Here is a 20,476-nt window from a genome sequence, read left to right as displayed (position 1 = left end):
AAAGAAAAGGATAATGGTTCGATCTGCTTTTGTGTGATATCAGACTGTTTTCACTATATGGTGCTAACAGTGTAATACTTTTGTAAAATCATTGATAAAGACTACTGTCTTCATTTGGTGAGAGACAATTCACTGTGCCTCTGAACTGCCAGTTAATCCTGCCAGGGTCTCGATGACCAACATTAACCAGAGCCGGAGCTAGAAATAGGTTTAGGAATGCATTTGGAAATGGGTTGGGAATGAGACAGTTTAGAAACGGCTTACTCTCTCCTGCTGTTTGGAGGCAGGAGATAAGAGAATTAGCATTTCTGCCAATCCGGACACAGAGCGACAATACACCAAGATACCCCCCCACACACACACACACGCACGCACGCACACACATACACACACCCACCCACCAACACACCCACACACACACACACACACACACACACGCACGCATGCACATACATACACACACACACACACACACACACCCACAAGACAAGTCTGGTAACATCTTTGTCAGCAAAAACCTCAATGAAGGAACCGGAGACAGGAAATCAAGGACAGAGAAACAGAGGACGAAGGGAGGGGAAGTGCAGAAAGAGATGGAGGAGTAGGACACAAAAGATTAGAACATATTTAGCAGCACTAGTCCTTCCTGTGCCAATCAAAGATAAAGCTGCCAGTCAAGCTCTTCTGGCGAGACCACTGTTCCACTTCTCATTAAAATGTAAACCCGTTATATTGGGAGGGAAAGATCTCCCACTTACAGCTCTGATAAGGCAGCAGCTTGAGAACAGAGCGCAATGACTGGGCACTGGCAGGGTCTGTGGTGGAGGAGATGGATGTCAAAATGAATGAATAGAAGGGAGGGGATATTGCATCTGCATCGGAAATATGGCTGGACTGTAGCTATTTTTACCCTTCAACAGAAAGAGCATCGGGCCTCCCTACTGACTGTAACAGGAAATAAAACTTGAGCGCTTATCCTACCCTAAAGAAAAAAAAAACATTGAATGCAAATGTGCATCATTTTGGATATTAATGCATTTCAATACTTGGCCAGTCTCCTCACAACCACATACTGTCACAATCACACAAGTGTGCACAAGGGCACACTCACTCGCAAGCATAAGTATATGTAGTCAAATAAATAAGCAATAAGCACTTAGTGTCAAAGGACAATCAAGCTGCGAAAGCTAAAGCCATGTTCTCATGTTGCGTAAGAGTAAGCTGGAAAAATGCAGTGCTGAATGTGTTTTTTTTTTATTTCTTAGAAATCTTCCCTCTTTCGCATTCTCTACCCCCTGCTCTCTTCCAACAGGGCTGAGTTCTGTGTAAATATGACCTCATTTACTAGAGTCTAGCTCTGTCTTGGTGGTGAAAGGGAGACATTTAGTTACTGCCTCCCAGGGAGGGGTATTAAATCTCTCTCTCTCTCTCTCATGGTGTTGCCTATCATGAAAGCGTAGCTCACTGCATAAATTGCATTTTGCGTATCTATATCACACCCTGCTCTACAAACTGCGTGAATCTTTACTTCAAGGGAAACTGAATGCATGCAAATACACAAATATGAACCAACAGTCATGCAGTCACAACAGGCTGACAGATCCACTCTGCACATCATTTGCCTGGCAGCTCTTCAAACATATCCATTCCTCTCAGGAACGTCCCTTTCCTGCCCTGCAGGCAGACAGGCAGGCGGCAATCGCTCAGGACCCAATCAGTAGAACCCGGCTGTACTGGATTCTATGGAGCTCCAGACTGTAGTTAACCCTCACTGGGTCTAATCAACAGCAGCAGAACAGACCCGGCCCACTGAGTGTCTGTGCATGCCCTCCCCTGCAGCTGGCCCCGCTCTCGTTATGGACCTAATCAGTACAACCACAGCTCTTGTCAAGACAGACCCGACAAGAGCTTGAAACATCCTCCATAGAGCAGGCTCTCTCTTTGATATCATGCTAATGCCCAAATTATAAATATTCTCGTTTTTGGTGATTCAGCTGGGCTTGTGAGAGAATGGAAAGTCGTGTTTCAGACCCTCGGTAATCCAAAACCCCTCGTCAATGGAGGACACTCCACTTGGAGAGAAAACTCTGGATGACTAATGTGAATACAACCACTGGTACAAAGCTGATTCGAAACATAGAGTTAGTATGCCAGGCCAATCCAAAACACTAATCTAATTTGTTGGCGACACACTCGGAATTGCAAAGATCAACAACAAAATGACTAAATTGTAAAACGTGTGTGCATGTATGTGTGTGTGTATGTGTCATTTCCCCCCAACATACCATACGCTGGTTTGCATGTGTGCTTCTTACCAGCAGCAGCAGCAGCACCACATCTGCATGGTCGCACACTGATGCCACATGCAGGGCTGTCCACTGATCATCGTCCTGCAGGTTGACATTCAGACCTCGCTCAATCAGAAGCTCTGCTGCAAACACGTTGTCATGGCGAGCACACTGCAGAATACAAGCACAGTACATTTCCTCATTATTATTTGCTTGCTTATATTTATATTTCCTCAAGCACTGCTTACCATTAACAGTACACGAGTGGTTCAGTGTGTAAATGCATTGTACAACAATTGCAACATTACATTCTTGTACTACTTAATAATACTTGTATTACCACAAGCAAGATGTTTGGCAAAAATGAGCAAAATGCTATTGATAGTCATGAAGAATGGTTAGTGGGACTCCATCATGTCAGAGGGCAACACCTCTTTCTTCTTAATATTTCTCAACCATTTCTAGAAGAATGTGCCCAACCTCCTGAAAAGACCATTTCTTTATTTTAATGACACACATACACACAGGAGCTACTTAATCAAAATCAGTGATCATCATCTGTAATTAGTCAGAACACATTTTCTTAATGAATAATGAAAAGGTAAGATTTAGGTGGAGGTTGAAATTTAGGATGTAACAGTTTTGGTTGGCGTTAGAGGTCTTCACAGGTTCAAAACCCTAATTGACAGGGCCCGAAATATTCAATCAGATATCTTACTGGATCCTATAAGTTTTTAAAATATATATACCGGACCTGATTTTGGGCAAGTTGTTAAAGACCCGACCCAGTGCTTGTCTGAGACCCAGGCCTCAGGACCTTCTGGGTTCTATTTTATGGACATGACAAACCTGGTGATTAAAAACTATACTTAAAATGTTGTTCTACTGCTACAAACGTCTGTCATGGTGGATATAGTATAATGTTCCATCTTATAGTATATACTGTTTAAAAGGTAACTAAAACCCCAAAAGTCTTTTTTCATTTGAAAAGCAATTTATATGGGTATTTAATAGCGTTGTTGATTGATTCAGGTTCAACTCTTGACATTTGAGTGCAAAGTATTAAAATTCTACATATTGTGTTATTAATATGCCTTTTGACTGCCCTCTAAAGGTTGAAACCTGGCTATAGCAATGTCATTTTGCTATTGGCTGTTCCTGGTAGCGGGGAACTGCTTTCATCACCAAACAAGCCGCCTGCTACCGCCTGTTGCTGCCCTGTCGCCATTCTGTCGCCACCCTCTTACCAACCAACTACTCTGTGTGAGAGCAGGGGACAGGGAGGTGCTGAGGATTGAGAGGCAGCATGATTTAGTGACCAGGCAAGTCTTAGTATCCCTCCCAGCCCTCCCAATTTTTGAGACTTTTTTCACATTACAGGGAGAAAACACTTACGCCCAAAGTGGGAGCTTTAGTCACTCTTTAATAATGTCTTAGATTACTATTTTTACTTAACTTTATTCTATCATCCTTATTTTGTTGTTGTTGTGATGTGAACTGCTGTAACGCCTTAATTTCCAAAGCTCTGGATCAGTGAAGCACCTAGTTTATCGTATCCTGCTCTGATTTCTACACACACAACGCTTATGAGTTTCTCTCATGATCAATGCTGATCCCGGTTCTTCTCAGTTTTAATCGGGTGTTACACATGATGATAAACAGACCGTGGACCCAAAGTGAAAGAATAGGACCAAAATTGGACCCAAATGACCATAATAAAAAAAGAACTCGAACCTGTGGGGGTCCAAATCTCTGGCTCTAAAGGTCTGGGTAAATCTGTCAAGACCTCTATCTGGACTTTCTTCCAGGGAATGAATGTAAGTCAGTATGATATCCTTTATAACTGGCAAAATCCCACATGCATGTGTGTGTTTGTGTATGTGTGTGTATCTTACCAGGTGTAGCAAGGATCCCCCGGAAGAAGTGGGAGTGTTTGGGTCCGTTCCCTCCTTCAGGAGACGCAACACTGCAACACAACACACATCCATATGTTAATACCTGCTGTGTGTAAAGACGGGGCACTTAGGGCATGTACTGAAGATGCATCAACACACACACAGCACACAGAGTGATCCATATCACTCAAAACCAATATGCGTCGAGTGTCCGCTAACTGTCCTTGACACGTCAGCGTGGATCAGTGTCATGGCTGTGTGTATTTGGTAGCTCCTTGTTCCAGCAGTGGGTCAGAGAGCCTCTGGGTTACACACATTCCCATCACACACTGTAAGCTCCAGTGAGCAGCACAGCCCACTCACACACTGACACAGATCTGCTGAAGAAAACACAAACCACTACAAACAAGTTCACGCAGTCAGGCGTAAACAAATGAGCATAGAGGTGAAGGCTAAAAAAGATTGTAGTGATTTTACTATTCCACTGATATATTATTCATACTACATCTACAAAAAATGAATGAGAAAACACAGCAGGAAACAGAAAGAGACAGAGAGATGGTGTGTGTGTGTATGTGTGTGTGTACTGGAGTGTGTGACAGATACATTCAGCAGGATGGACAAACAAGCGAGGGAGCGAGGAGAGAGGGAGGTGGAGTGCTGGGGTTTGGACATATGTGATTTCACTGACACTGACAGCATTAGATGGATACTGACTAAACCCTGGAAGATCCTGGACCTGCAAAAACAGCCACCACTGTCACGCAATCTCACCACACTCTCACACACACACACACACACACACACACATACACACAAGCAAATACACAAACAAATACTGAAGTCTTTAAGCAAAGCAAACAGCTCTGAGGACAGTAACCACGGTAATTACAGTGGTGATAAGTCCAGCTAATGAACACTGTTGATGACCCTCATGAGGTCATTTCACTTAAAGGGTCATTATGTAGACTGACATGCTTGAAATAACCTCATCCAACCTACACACAGGCACACACACACAAACAGCGAACATTTTAAAAACTGTAGATTCTGGTGTGTAATAACCAGCCACTACTAATAAACATAGACGGAGCATTTTTATTGTCATTTAAAGTGTTCCCATAATGTTCTGTATACAGGGGATAAGAATAACTGAGGCACATGTTATATTATGCAATGCAATACAACAAAAACACAATATGGCCTAAAAAGCTAGCATCTTTGACACAGCCTCAATATGTATGACTCATTAGCAAGCTGTAGGTGTTACACCAACTTAAGCCCACAGATCAAATACCAAATTCTATTTCTTTCATATCTTACAGACGTTTAATTACTGCTGCAAACATGAGCGTAAAGCAGTTTCAAGAAACACTGACAATGTGTTAAACTAATGTCATCTTTTACAACAGATCTGGAAGAAATCTAACCTCATAATGTTTAAGTTTTGGTTGAACAGTCTGCGAAAGGTGTTAGTGAAACATGACCGTACTATTTAAAAGCACTTCAAACTAAAGCCTCTAAATTGTGTATGTATAGGCTATCCTGCATCTCATTAGGGCTGTTACTAAATAAGTTGTTACATTTCTTTTCTTACAAACAGTTTGAGAAACAGCTAAAATACTGAAAAGTATTCAAATACAAAAATATGCATATGAGCAAGTATCAAATGGTGAGCTGTGACCAGCAAATGTATTTTTATTTAAGAAATTACTTCAGCATTCATCAATTATTAACACTGCCATCGGTTAATTCTCTGCCTGTTGACTATTCAGTAAATTGACTAATCATTTGAGAAGCTCACACAGACACAACAAACAGGCCACGCACACACTGTGCACAGACATTTCCCCACTTTTCTAATGGCCCTCAGTGCTTAATGGCCTTTAAACGGTTGATGAGAAACAAACTGGCCAACCTTTGAGTCAATCAGCACAATTACCTCCCATCTCCACTACATACTGTAGAGGCTCAGACTGTAAACCACCAATTAAGGCTCATCTAGCACTAAAGTCGTTACCAGGGAATAGATAATGCTATTGCTTTCCTGTCTATAAAAACAGTATATCACAGGGATGCTCATTAATGAATGCGGAGCAGCCATATTTAGGCATGCACACTGTCATATGATTTGTCTCTTATACTTTGTCTGGTGAGAGTCAGTCATCAGGAGAGGAAGACTTCCTTTCTTTTCGAGACAGTTAGTCGTTGATAGAGGAACCTACCAGAGTTTTATGGCACATTATTGAATGTGTCTAAACAGAGGTCGAAGGTCAAGAGCTACAAATTCACCCTCAGGCAGTTTAACAAAAAAAAAGCTGAGTGTTTGTCTGAACATTAAGAATCAATAGTACTGGTGTACAGTTTGTGTGTGAAGCCCACATATCCATTTGTCTCTTTGTTTGTTTAGTAGTGAGTTTACCTGCAACACCAGGTAGACATTTTAATCTTTCTCTCAGTTCTTTAAATCAAAGCCTAAGACTTCTCTCTTTGCTGCTGCATTTTACAAAGAAATATTTATTTATTTCTTACACTGCACTGCAACTTTTATTTTTTTCATACTTCATACTTCCATCTGTCTTAGTATTTTTTTTTAGCTTACATTCAGTTATCTCGCTCTTTGAATGAGTTTTTAATTGCAGTTAAATGTCCTTTTATGATGTGTTTCTTTTGCACTTTGTCTCAGTGCTTTCGATGTTTTATGTAAAGCACTTTGAATTGCCTTGCTGAAATGTGCTATATAAATACACTTGACTAGCCTTTTAAGATTGGTTTAACTAAAAGAATAGATTCACATATTTTTCATGTCTGTTTTGAAATAATATTTGGGAGGTCATATGAGCACTGAACTAGATTTTGCTTGATGAATGAATTCCTCCTGTTTTACTGGCCATCAAGGGAGACTTCCTAAGGTTGTCCTATTAGAAGAGATGAAAAAAGGATTTTAAAAAGCAGCAACCAACACAGAGGTGACAAAAACTACAGTGTTTTGAATGGCCACATGAGGCTGCTCCAAAGACAGTAAATCCCTATACTCCTCCTTGTGAAAATGCCCAACTATACAGCCTTGTACAAAACAAAAAGGTTAACGGGGGTGATTTTTATATAACTCACACATTTTATTAAGACCTGAAGTTGCGCACTGGAGTGGCTGCTTTGAGTGACAGGCTGCCTGCGAGTCATTATTACAGTGTATGAGTCAGTGCCACCCTCTCAACTATGGTCACCTTAGGTCACTTCTGGCTCCAAGATGGCAACAGCCATAACGTCAAACTCAGTGTTTCAAAACCAATGGGTGATGTCACTGTTGCTATTTTTATACAGTCTATGGATTTTAACCACAAAAAGAGTGAAAGGCATATGTCAGGTAAATACAATTTACTTGCTTGTATTGAAGCTCTAATTGCTGCTGGAAATGTCAACCAATTTGATTAGCTTCAGGTCAGGTCAGGTTAATACAAGTATAGCTGCAATGATTAGTTAATAAATAAATCAGTCAATTGCAAGAAAATAAAATGCCAACTACTGAATTATTTTCTCATACAGTCTATAATAAAACTATGAAGCAAGAATAGGGGGCTATAGCATTTTTACAGTTTCAAATATGTTATATATATTATTTCTTTACATTATTTAGTAATAAACTAGAAAAAGTAACATTAAAATCCACATTAGAGTGTTGTAAGTTGTTGTTAACTCTGTTGTAATGTAGTTGAAAGACAGAAGGAACACTGTTCATCAAAGATTTATCTTTAGGACAGTTATATGCTTGTCCCACAGCAACAACAGAAATTTCCTATCAATATATGTCAGTTGGTGTTTGATTATATGCTGATGTCAAGCTTTGGTCCACAGAGTGTGTGTGTGTGTGTGTGTGTTACCCCTCTATCAGGAGGCTGCTGATAGGGGAATGGAGATTGGGCACAAAGCAAAGTCGGCTGTCATTTTGTGGAAAATTGCAAAACAGCTGTTCAAGACATATGTGGAGTTTCCATGGCAACCAGATAGGAACTGGTGGCGGAATGGAAAAAGAGGGAGAGAGGGGAAAAGAGAGAAAGCTAAATAAGGTATAGATTGATAAAACTACATGCATCAGGAACTGCAGCCGGACAAAAGAAAAAAGTTAATTAGTACTTTTCAAATTCCTGACAACTCGCCTGCTCACCTTGAAATCTATGCTGTCATTCAGACTGACAGATTTTCTGTCTTTTACCTGTCTTTGTGTTGCGTAAAACCTGAATACAGCTCTCCTCCTTCAGAAAATTGCAAAGTACACTTGACAGTTACAAAAAGCAATTCTCTACTGAAAATATTTCAATATTGCTTTCTGCCTATGTCACAAAATAAGACCACAAAACCTTCACAGCAAAACCATGTAAGTGATAATATTATCTGTTGCTGAACTCGAACTTCTTTAAGTAGATACAATGCATCTGAGCAAGCGTGCTCTGTAGACACAGTAAGAGATTAAATGTGCCCTTTTCAGCCTCTCTTTTTGATTCTGTGTCTCTTCTTTATCTTACTGGACCATGCTGTTCCATGAATTTTAATAAAATCCCTGTAATGTATCCTCCATAATATGCCACTTACAGCAGTATTGCCAATTTTATTCATCTAGCGACCAGCCATATTCTCCCAATGTACATCATCACTCCTTGGCAGCCACGTATGACATTCTGTTCATATCACTCACCCTTATAAATGCTGCTGTCTCTTTGGTCCTTATCACACAGTTATAGTCACGAGAGGCACCGTCTCACCTCGCTGCCCCATGTTTCTGAAATGAGCTTTGTCATTTTTCCATGATTTCAAGCCTGATGGGAAAAAAGTACTTGAACAGTTCTCCAATAATGCTTAACTCTAAATGCAGATTATTTTATATATGATGCCTTCTGTAAGATGGAACAAGCGTCTCCTGCCCACTTGTGCAGAAATTAGATGATTTCATGGATTTCAGGTGTTAAAAGTCTCTCCAACAATGCTGTACATTTACAGTAAACACACCAGGGTGTTATTGCATTTTCACGGATAACAAGTATTTTAAGGACTTGTCTGCAAAACCTCCTCAGAAACGTCAACTCGCAACATTGTGTAAATAGCCTCCATGATAAAGAAAAGCACCGTAACACAGTATAAGGGCTGCAACTGATGATTACTGACATCCATTAATCTGTCCATTATTTTCTTTTGTCAATCAAATGTCAGAAAATAGTTAAACATGTCCTGTGTAATATCCAAGAGCCCAAGGTGACATCTTTAAATGCTACGTGTTATTCGACCAGTCGTCCAAAAAAACCGAAGCTTTTCAGTTCATTATCCTATATGATGACAAAAAGCAGAAAATTCTCCAGCCTGGAGAACACACTATTTCACTGTACACTGTATGCATTTAATAGCAGCAACTGCACACCGCCTGTCAAAACTGAAGAGTATTTTGAAAAGACAAAATGCATGTAATAAGTGTAAATTAACACACTATCCCTGGACGTCCAATAGTAACGTGGAAGGGTACCTAGCACATTATTTTTTGATGTGTAGGTCTAATGACAAATCTGTGATATTTGATATGTTGGGATGAGAAAACATTAATTTCTCACATTTAAGAAGCATGAAACTAGAAAACGCTTTGTGTTTTTGCTTTAAAAAAATCATTACAATCATTCGATTATCATGACTGTTGGCAATGAATTTTCTGTCAATAGGCTAATTGATTAATGAAATAATCGCAACTCTAAACAGTATATATTCACATTTTTACAATAATATGATATCAGGTCGTCCAAAAACAAAACCATTTTTGCTTGCAAATGTCCCATTGCTGGAATGACACCTTTTCTTGAGCCAGCAGTCTAACTAAGAAAATGCCACTGCTTGTTTGTGAGCAGTAGAGAAAAACACCCCAGGGACTGCAAATAAGTGAATGTGTTTTAATCAATTTCACTTCTCTTCTCTCTTGGTTTTAATGTTAATTAAAATACTCACACACTGAAGAAAGACATCTAAACTGAATTTCAACCTTAAACAGAGCATGTGTGGGAAATGAGTTCACAAGGTGCCTTTATTTTTCATGCCCTCTCCTACATCTTTTGCTCCCTCTCATATAAAAGACACACTGATGAGTCACCAAGCGAACCAAAGGTTTAATATTGGAGGCTCAGATAAACACCACTGCCAGTGCAAAGTTTTAATATAGTGCCTGATGACGCAGTTGACATTAAAGGCATCCCTACTGCATTGGACTGAGTCTTAAATCTTTAAATTGGATTCCAGTAAAAGATATCATGACATCTTTCTCTCCCTCCTAAGTGGGCCCAGGCCCCGTTCTGTCAAAACATGACAGGTGTTTGACGTGCCTTTAATCCCAGCACGCTCTATTGCAGAGAGGTATCAATGTATTCTTCTGACATCCACATTTGCCTATTTCTCCATCTCTCCTAGAGGACCAGAACTCTGCTTTGTGTTTTCTCATCGGGGAAGATTATATACTATATGCTAAAGACGAATAAAATTTAAAGTAGCTGGCTGTAACAATGTGACATGTTTTCTCTGCTGAACAGGACACCTGAGTGTTGGATCGATGCGACATGGTGATGGAAAGCTGACTTATAAATAAAAGACTAGCTAGATGTCTGGAGTTTCCCATCACAGTCCAAACCTCTGTACCACTCTGAGTGGTACATTGATTTTCAACTTCAGCTGTGCTGCCCGCCAGCAAATCCATTACAATTACAACAAGTGTCTAGAGAATATGATTTCCTTTGAAAGACACCCAACAAAATGTACAAGATCAACATATAACAAGATCTTTAAATGATTTAATCTCGGTTGAATTCTGAAAAATAGATAAAATACTGGGGACTAATGCTAATGGTTCAGATTACAAAATATCAACTTGATTAAATACCGACCCATCCATCAAAGGGGGTCTGCTCGGACAAGGAACAATAATGGGAATTGGCTGTAATGCGTCATAATAGACAACACAGGATACCACGTTTGGGACGCCTCACAACATCCCAACACAAAGACTAGCATGTAAGGTTGTATCCGACTTAGAAGTATGCCAGTCAAATAAGATTTGGCTGTTCAATGCGAATATTCAACAATTCATTTTGTTTTTCCGTGAAAAGTTTAAGTCTGAACAGGCACTGTGGGACCTTCAGTGTGATGCAACATTTTTTGCCGACACTAGATTTCAACAGAGACTGTATCGTATTAACTTTCTGTGAGCTGTAAATTCACCACTTCTTGACTCTACGGAGCTGTCTCTCTACCTCTATGCTGCTGCCTGTGTGTCTGCAACTGCATAGAATAGCATGAAAGGCCATAGCACTCACTCCGTGGCAAAATCTAGTACCAACATGACCCTAGAAGAACAAGGTACCAAAACAAAAAAACAACTGCTCAACTTGAAGCAATGTCAGTTGACTGAGGGTCTCCAGCTGATGACTCGAGTCCCCAACTTTCAAGGGGCAGCCCTACTAGCATATTGGATGTTTACATTTTTTTTTGCCTACACAAAATGTTCCCTCAGGACCCTGTCTTTAACCAATAGGAGCAAACTGTTAACATGGCGAAGCAAAGGAGAATGATTTAAAGATAAGTTTGGTGCTGAAGGTGGTACCGTTAAACAAAGGAAAGGTCAGTTGCTTTTTCTTTCTTTCTATTATGTTGTTCTGAAGCTAAAGACAGTCGGCATCATACACAGCTCCATTGTCTTGCTCTTAGTAGGCCAATCCCATAACCATCATCATGAAAGACTGCCAGCCTTGACTGGTCGTAGACCAGCATGTAGTCTGTCAAATCTCTTGGTCACAGCAAGTTTGTATGACTCCTTTATCATCCAATGTGGAAAAACCAGTGCCAGTGGAGCACCAGTGCCATCTTACCGCAGAATTGAGAGGTATTCAGAGGTTATATTCGATGGGACAACAGCCTTTTTAAACTTCCAGAAAATTGGCTGCTCTATTTAAGAAGCTTTGCTGCACTGATCTGGAGGCGGGGACTGCATGAAAACAAATGGCCGAACGTTGTGTAACACTAGACACTGTGTTGTTATTTTAGCACTGTTATGATTCAATTTTATGAATTGTGTCTAAAGCAGTGCTTGAAAACACCACTCGAGACTGAAAGCTATTACCTATAAACTATTACCTCTGCTTGTTTCACTTCCCCACTGTGGACAGGAGTCTGTGAGTTCCTGTGCTGTGCCTGCAGTATGGATCCATACACACTGATCAATATCAGTAGTTTTGAGGGATGTTTTAGAGTTGAATCGCAGGTGGGGCTTAAAAAAAAAAAAACAAATCACATGTTCACACATATTACAACACTGGAACTTAACAAGTGTAGCAATTTCAGACTATTAAATGGATTTGTGTAGCCATCTAAAATCAGATTCAGAATGCACATTCAAGCTGCAACACAATGGCTTACTGTGTGAGGGTTCAGGTTTTGCTCAGGAATACTGTGATGGACACGTACTGTTGATGACTAACCTGTAAAGTTGTTACAGGATTTTTTTTCAAACAACACATGGCATCACATGTACTTCCCAAATATTGTAATGGCAGGGCTCATTTATGCCCAACGTTATTTATACATACAAAGATGGACAGTGCCCTCCAAACACTGCCTCCATTAAAAGGTACATTAAACAGCCTCAACCATCCTCCTCCTGTTGCCTTGTTTGTTGTCTAAAAATTTTTAATCTGCCCTCTAGTGCAATCTACTGGCTGCATCATAAAGGAAGCATGGAAGTATAAGGAAACTGACATCTACGACATTTGAAACAAACTATATTCATACGTAAATGGAGTATATAAATGAGCCCTAACACTTCAATTTACATCCTGACTAAAAGCATCTTAAATGTACCTAAACTGCTGCTCACCTTTCTGAAGTGTTTATAAATAATTTGCATCGACTTCTCACATTTTGTTTTTCCAGGACTTGTCATCTTAAACCGCAGACACCAAAATGTCACATTTAATATCATTATTCTGGTGAAAGGGGAAGACATTATAAAAATAGATTGTAAGTTCCATAGCTACAAGGCAACAGCTGCTGCCGTTCCACTTGTGCCTTGCTTTGATGAAGTTAAGCAATTGGTTTGGGAAAAGCAATTTCACCAAATGTCAAAACACAACTGAGCCAGATGTTTGCATATGACAGATAGGAATGAAGAATAGAGATGAGGTATAGTATGCTCCTATCTAAATGTAAGGCTGTGTGCTGTTGGTATGTTTTTCACCTTAACCCCACAATACAGTCCCTAAAGGGACGCATCTTTCCTGCTGCCTTTCATTTTCTTTGGCTTCCAATTTTTCATTTTCCCACTGTGTTCAGACGTTCCTTTGTTCTCCACCCTGCCTCTCTTTATCTCATTCTCCTTCATATTATTTCCTGTACAATACAAGCGATAAGAAAATAAATCCTTGTGTGACTGTATATGTGTGTGATATCTCCGATTACCTTGCTGCCTTGTCAGCAGACTGAGTTTCTCAACTATCTAAGAATCTAATTCTCAAGCCAGCTCACTGAAAACAGGCTTTAATTAAACAGGACATAGCAAGGGTTCACTCAGTGTCTCTCACTGTGTTTCCTTCTCAGCCTCTTTGTTTCTTTGTTTTCGTTTCTCTGGTTCTTGTGTGGATAATCTTTCTCTCTTGTACACTTACAAATTCTTAAAAACAATGAGTCGCCAAAATGTCTTTCCATCATAGTTTGCATTAATCATCACCATCTGAGGGACACACTGCTGAAGATCGAAAACTAATCAAGTGGGGACATGCACACTTCATTCAAGATGTTGTTAAAGATATCATTGTCTATCAGCTAACAGGCGTTCATTTTCGTTGGCTTCTTATGATGCTTTGACACAGTCCATCAGTCTCATTTCACACTCCAAACCTTCATCTCTTGGATCGCTTTCACCGTAATACTGAGAGCATAAAATAATCAAGAATTACTCCTATTTTTCTGGCAATATCTGACATAGAAATGATGAAACTCCTTGCATCATAAAAAGTAAGTCAGCACTCATCTATGCTGTTTAACATTTCTGTTAAGGTATGCTTTCCAGGCAAGAGACTGGGGTATCTGGACATAGTAAATGGCCCTTTTTACACAGAAATCCAGCTATAGGGCTGCTACAATGTCCCTTCTTTACACTGCTGTTGCATATAAGGTGAGACCACTCTCCTCCCCACCAGTGTGCAATCCTACCTTTTTCTACAGGGCGGCATGACATTCCTGCTTTGAACAGGCAGTATTAAACGGGGCTAATGAGTCAAATGCAAATCCCTTATTCTTTTACCCCTACCCACTAGATTAACCCCTGGGCTATCATTGCAACAAGTGTGTTTACACAATCCCTCCTCTCTTAAAATACTTCTGTAGTAAAGGGAAAAGATTTAGATATGTTCTCACATTACTCTGGGGAACGTCCAAGCCTGAGGCAAATCCTATCACTCTGTACAAAAACTAAAAGAGAGCTAACTTAAGCAGCAACGGTGAGAAAAACTGTTATCGCTCAGCTCACCAGGACCAGTGAGGAATGCTCGAAAACTGTTGTCAAGATGTAGCAAGTGCTAATCAAGTGTTACCTCAAAGTGTTTTGGAAAGACCCACAAGGTCTCCTGAGGAGATTCACTGAAATATGGACGCAAGAACCAGACAGGTCAACACAGAACAACATAAATGGATCATAAAGCTTTCAAGCAGTCTGGAGTCAATATAAGTGAATCTGTCACTCATATGAGGACTGCTGTCAGGCAGCTCTTCCATAGCAATGCAAGCATAAGCCTGGTACCAGTTCAGTGCCATGGCGGCGCCTGGTCGGTAGGTAGGCATTAGGCAGAGGGGTAGCAGATCTGATTCATGCCGAGCCAAGGAGCCCTGGTTTCAGTCTGGGTGTTGCAATGGCGCACCAGCTGCTCCCACAGACCCCAGCTGAACCTCATTGGCAGCCAGAGAGTGCAGATTAACACAGTGACCTGCAGAGACTGCTGGTAGGACTGACACAGATACACCCGGACAGCTGCGTAAATGACTGGCATGGCCAAAAAGAAACACGGTGAGGTTTTACACAAAAAAATCAATGCCCCTCAGAGTAAAGTGAGAGGACTTCTTGAGTCTTATGAGTTCATCGACTATCTGATCTAGCAGAAAACAGCTTTTAGTGTGTCTTTACTGGGAGCCAAGCAGGCTGCAGGCTACACAACCATTCCAAAGTCATGAGAAAGGTTCAGCAAATTGCCACTTTCATTATGTTTTAAATGCTCCAATGCACGTATGTTGATTATTATCATCAATGTCATCTGCACTGATGGAAAACACACTCATTCAAGCACACTCAGTATTAGCAAGCTCCTATTTGTTTGAAACAAATGACTGAATGGTTGAAACAATGCCCAGTATGTATTGTCCTCAGGCTAATATTTAACACTCTAATATTTGTTTTGATGCATTACTTTGGGTTTGTGTCACAACTGTGCAAACACATGATATCGTAAACCCACCAAAAAACTGTGTCATATGTTCTTTCTCTTTTGGCATTTGAAGGTAGAAGGTAAAGGGTAGATTTATTGGTCATTTTTTTAACCAAGTTTAAAAAACGAAATTACTTATGTCGTTGATCCAGCTACATCTTTGGAGTTGAAGGATGAGTTGATTAAAATCAGCAGCTACTATGAAAATTCCATCCAGTTCTTTGGGCATGTTGCTGTTTGTGGCATCATTTAATTCCTGTAGTACATTTTTTGAATTTCCATCAGTCTTGTGTCTAAATGGCTCCCACAAGGTCAGCCCATCCAGTGCAGCCACAGCTTGATCCAGGATGTTTCGGTTTCATAATCTTGTGTCACTGCCACTGAATAGTGTGGACTCTTTCACCTGGAGTTCACAAAAAGTGACTGCCATCACTGCTGAGGCATTTTTGTCCTTGACAGCAGTTTGTATTAGATTAAAAGCTACACTCTGTTCTCCTCAGTTGAGTGGCCAGCTCCCAGCAAAACAAATGTGTGACCTGCAGTCAGAAGCTGTTTTGGCCCACTTGTTTGTGTGTGTATGTGTGTATGTGTGCGTGAGTGAGTGAGTGAGTGAGACAAACTACATTCACACTTGTAGGTTTTTGTTTTAAAAAGCACATCTATTGCTACATTAATGCCTAGCTTCCACACTACTACAGCATTTTGGAACCCAGAAAGGAGACCTTTGAAAATGCTGCTGACCCCATTTTAGTTTGAAAACTCCAGAGTTGTATTTTAGTCTGAGCAGGCAGAAATGCAGACTTCTGAAAATGATGACGCAGACACCCTTGTTTGCTTTCCAACTGTGTTTTATCAGTCGCAACGTGTCAAGCCAAAACATTAAAGCCAGGCTTACTTATCTTTTGTGTTTTGATCCTTCTTGTGTTGATAAAGTTACTCCTTTCTCACTGCTTTGACATCCTCCAGCGATGGATAATGCTTCTGGTACCGCTCTATTATGCAACAACTCCAAATCTGTTTTCCTCCACCTTCACCAGCTATAGTCGTATTACTTTCACTAACAATAACTGTTGGTCCAATTCAAGAGTCATCTGGTCTTACTTTTCAGTCTTACCTGACTGCAGACAATGTGGCTCCTGTTTACACTGTCACCCACATGCCCAGTGAATGTGATGGTCATGTTATATACATTTTCAGATGTGTAAATACAAATAGAGATCATTTCTGAAACAGTGCTCAAACACTTGCATGGACAGAAATCATTTTCGTTTTAAAATGTTTTAAAACAGAAAAGTACTGGTGTGAATGTGGCCTGAGTGTGTATGGTAAGTGAGCCAGCACTACAGCCAGATCACACCCTAAAATGTTTACACATCCACACAAACTACTACCTTTTCAGTCAACCATAAACAGACACAAAGCCTATTACGAGCACCCACCTTCTTTGTCGTCATGGCGAATGATGGCATCCTGTATGACATCTGCCAGGCCGAAGCGGACACGGTGTTTCTTGCGGTGTGTGGGCGGGACTCGAACCTTGATTCCGCCTTGCTGCCGCTGAAGGCTCTTTTCCCTCTCGTAGTACGCCCTTATTTGGTCACAGCGCATCCTCCTGACCAGCCGCTGGCGCTGGCCAATGGGGAGAGACTCCAGCAGACACTGGTCTATCTCCATGTTCTGACGAAAGACATTACATAGCTGGAAACAACCTTGTGAGAAAAAAGAGAAAGAGACAATGATGTTTCGTGTCAGAAAACTAAATGCAAAAGTAATTATATTCATGCATTACACCGCTAAGAATAAGGAGACAATCCGGTGAATCAGTTAACACTGCAGTCCATGGTATTTACTTAATTTACTTTGATTTCGAGCTAATGAGACGGTATTGAACTGAGAAAGAATGCTGACGCTGTCGGTTTCATCTCCAAACATGTTACTGTGTTTGGGTGAATGCATGTATGCTTTTCATGTCTGTCTCTGTGTGTGGACAGTCATTTACCATATTTAAAAGACATGTAATAGATATTTGCTGTGTCTGTTGAGCTGTGGGGTGAGTTGAGAGAAGCATCGCAGCGTTTGTGTATCGTCTCTCCTGACACAGCAATTCTCCTGACTACGCATAATCTCTCTGCCTCTCCGTGGAACTTAGCCAAACACAACTCATCCCAGGCAGCTGCTAAACCTATTATGGGCTGCTTGGATGATTTGGATGTACAGTGCTTGTGCAGTAGGTGGGCTCAGAATGACATTCACTGAGCGTGCTTAGGTAAAAACCAAGAGACACCCAAAAAACGTATTGCATAAGGTGGGTTTTAAGTAAAAGCATATGCATCAATCTAGCTTTTATAGCATTGATAATTTGACAAATTCAGGTCACAGCCACCCCAGAGGACAAGTAAAACATGAGGAGGAGGAGGAGGATGTCTTTGCAGAAATAGGCAGTGTTTTTCTTTCTGACTCACCAGCTCATCTCTCTTTGGCCTCAGCTGTCTCTATGTCTCATTCTGTCTTTTATCAAACTCACTGTTGCTGCTTTTGTTCTTTTGGGCCCATTTTGTTTTAAGTATCCCCTCTTGGCGCATCTTTGTCTCTCCACTGATCTCCAGTGGTTTTCTATGTCTTTATTTCATCTCTCTCTCTTTTTCTATTAGGGTGACAGAGCACATCTGTCTGCTAAAATGTTTGGCTTTGCAGGGGTTCAAAGCGCTGCAAGAAAAACACCAGCTGGTGAAACTAGTGCATTACCTAGGACATGAGATCTCACAAACCAAATTCACAATTGGCTGAGACAGATTCTAAGCCGTGTTATTGACGCCTAAACCAGTGACAAAAAAAGTGTTGTCCTTTTTTTGGCTGCACAAGCTACCACAGACAATGGGCGTGTGAATATGCTAAACTGGCCCAAGTGCTTTCAGATATAACACATGTGACTAGACTACACAAGATTTAGTGACATGGATTCCTGATGCTAGTGACTCTTTTGTGACGGACGCTTTAGCTTCTGCTCTTATCTGATTGTCTAAGAAACACAGGCCGCTTGTCAGCTGAGCAGCATTTGATTTTTCAATACAGAATGAAACCCCAGAAACATGTTTCTTCAGCAGAGCATGTGATTCTCATCCGAGTTATTTTCCAGTCTTTAGTAAACAACATGCAATATAAGTATGGCCAGTTTTCACAGTCTAAAATGAACACAGTGAGCAGAGACAGTACAGAACTCAATAAAAATGATAATACAAGTTTATTTTCACACAAAAATGATGCTCCTGTTGCTTAAAGCTGGAGTAAGTAACTCTTAGGATAATACATTTTGTTCTATCTGCTGAAACTGTCACTACATCCACATAGAAGTACATGAGACAGACAATCTGTGAAAACAATCGTCCTGTTTCAACAGCTTCTCTGATACAGCTGTCGATCATGTCAATTACTGCTCGTAAATTGTGTTCAAAGTCAAGGAAGGTAGGTAGGCTAGCAACCAACTGCTGATGTGAAGTCTCGAGTCAACAGCAAAAATGGGTCCATGTGTCCCGTTCTGATTTCTTTAATTATAACAATACTTAAATTTAAAATTCCATCGTACTTTGCTTAACTTGCTCATAACCATATTTTATGAACTGTTATTATAACAGGAGTGTATTCAACCTTATTATTTGACAGTGGCTTCTTTATTTCACTTCATTATAACTGCAGTTCATTCAATATTTTTTTATTTTAGTAGTTAACATTAGTTTAAAGGCAGAGAGAACTTTCTTATTTTACTAGACGGTACACTTAAATATGTTTGATTGCTCTGATTGATTGTTTTTTTAACAGCCACAGTACATCAAAGAAAAACTCCATTAGAAGCACAAGGAGTGAAAAGAAGAACCTGATATTTTTCACAGACTATCTGTCTCACGTAATACTGTGTGGATGACGAGAAGGTATTTTCATAAAAGTTAACAATTGTATCTTTAACCTTTAGTTACTTTTACGATGGTGGGACACCTCTGAAGTACAACATTGTCCCCAAACCACTGTCTTTCTCTCTTTCACTGCTTTATCATCTTCATCCCTTTGCATATCCACAGAGTGACACTGTCTTTGAACAGTGCTAACATCAAGGAGTGAAAAGCAACACAACAATAAAAAATAACCTTGACAGTCATCCAACGGCCATGAGAGGACTATTGCTGCTTTGTGTCTACTTTATACAGTAAACTGTTGTTTCTCAACTGTTGGGGCCGAGGTGTGTTTGGGCTAGATCTTTATCGGCTGGAGACAAAGCCGTCCAGGCAGACAAATGGAGCTGCTGCCTCTCTCACATCTACGCATTTATTCAAACACCTGCCCCCTCCACCCAGGGTTTGCCACACATACACAAACACACACCTCCTGCACAATACACCAGTGCCATCTGCTCTGGATAGACATGTAAAAAAAAGGTTCTTTTGTGTTCAGGTTCCAGACAAGGGGCAGTCGTTATTATACTGTTCATGCCAGGTGTCTGCTTTAACTGTATTTTATTTTAGGAACTTGTCCGTGAGCGGACACACATATACAAACACAAAAACACACTCAACCTACTGCCTCTTCCAATATCAGGCCACTCCATCTCTCTGCAGTTCAGCTTCCTCAGTTCCCTGTTATGGCCTTTTTTCTTCTACTCCCACATATTTCTCCCCCTCAGTCACCCCACTTTGATATGTGACTTGCAGTGGTAGCTGTGGTTCAGCCTGTTTCCATAGTAGACACCTATAAGAGTCGGTGCCCCAATATATGTTGCCCTGATCTATCGTACGCTGACACATTACTCACT

The 20,476-nt window shown here is 40.5% G+C and overlaps 1 protein-coding gene across 4 annotated transcripts in view; it reads right to left on the bottom strand.

The window, feature by feature from the left end:
• Positions 1 to 20,476, bottom strand: part of myo16 (myosin XVI) — a 127,565-nt gene that overhangs the window by 88,036 nt on the left and 19,053 nt on the right. For all 4 annotated transcript variants that reach the window (XR_015777649.1, XM_088083337.1, XM_088083335.1 and 1 more), the window contains exons 2-4: positions 17,115 to 17,384; positions 4,184 to 4,254; positions 2,316 to 2,459 (exon numbers count right to left, since the gene is read on the bottom strand). Coding sequence is in view for 3 of the 4 variants with exons in the window: in XM_088083335.1 (XP_087939461.1) it covers positions 2,316 to 2,459; positions 4,184 to 4,254; positions 17,115 to 17,384 (485 nt within the window). In the remaining variant the exon portion in view is untranslated. The remainder of the gene's footprint in view (positions 1 to 2,315; positions 2,460 to 4,183; positions 4,255 to 17,114; positions 17,385 to 20,476) is intronic.

Source organism: Plectropomus leopardus, chromosome 10, assembly GCF_026936395.1.
Source record: "Plectropomus leopardus strain MGB_pleo_1.0 chromosome 10, ASM2693639v1, whole genome shotgun sequence".
NCBI lineage: Eukaryota > Metazoa > Chordata > Actinopteri > Perciformes > Serranidae > Plectropomus > Plectropomus leopardus.
This window is presented reverse-complemented; position numbering and strand designations above follow the sequence as displayed.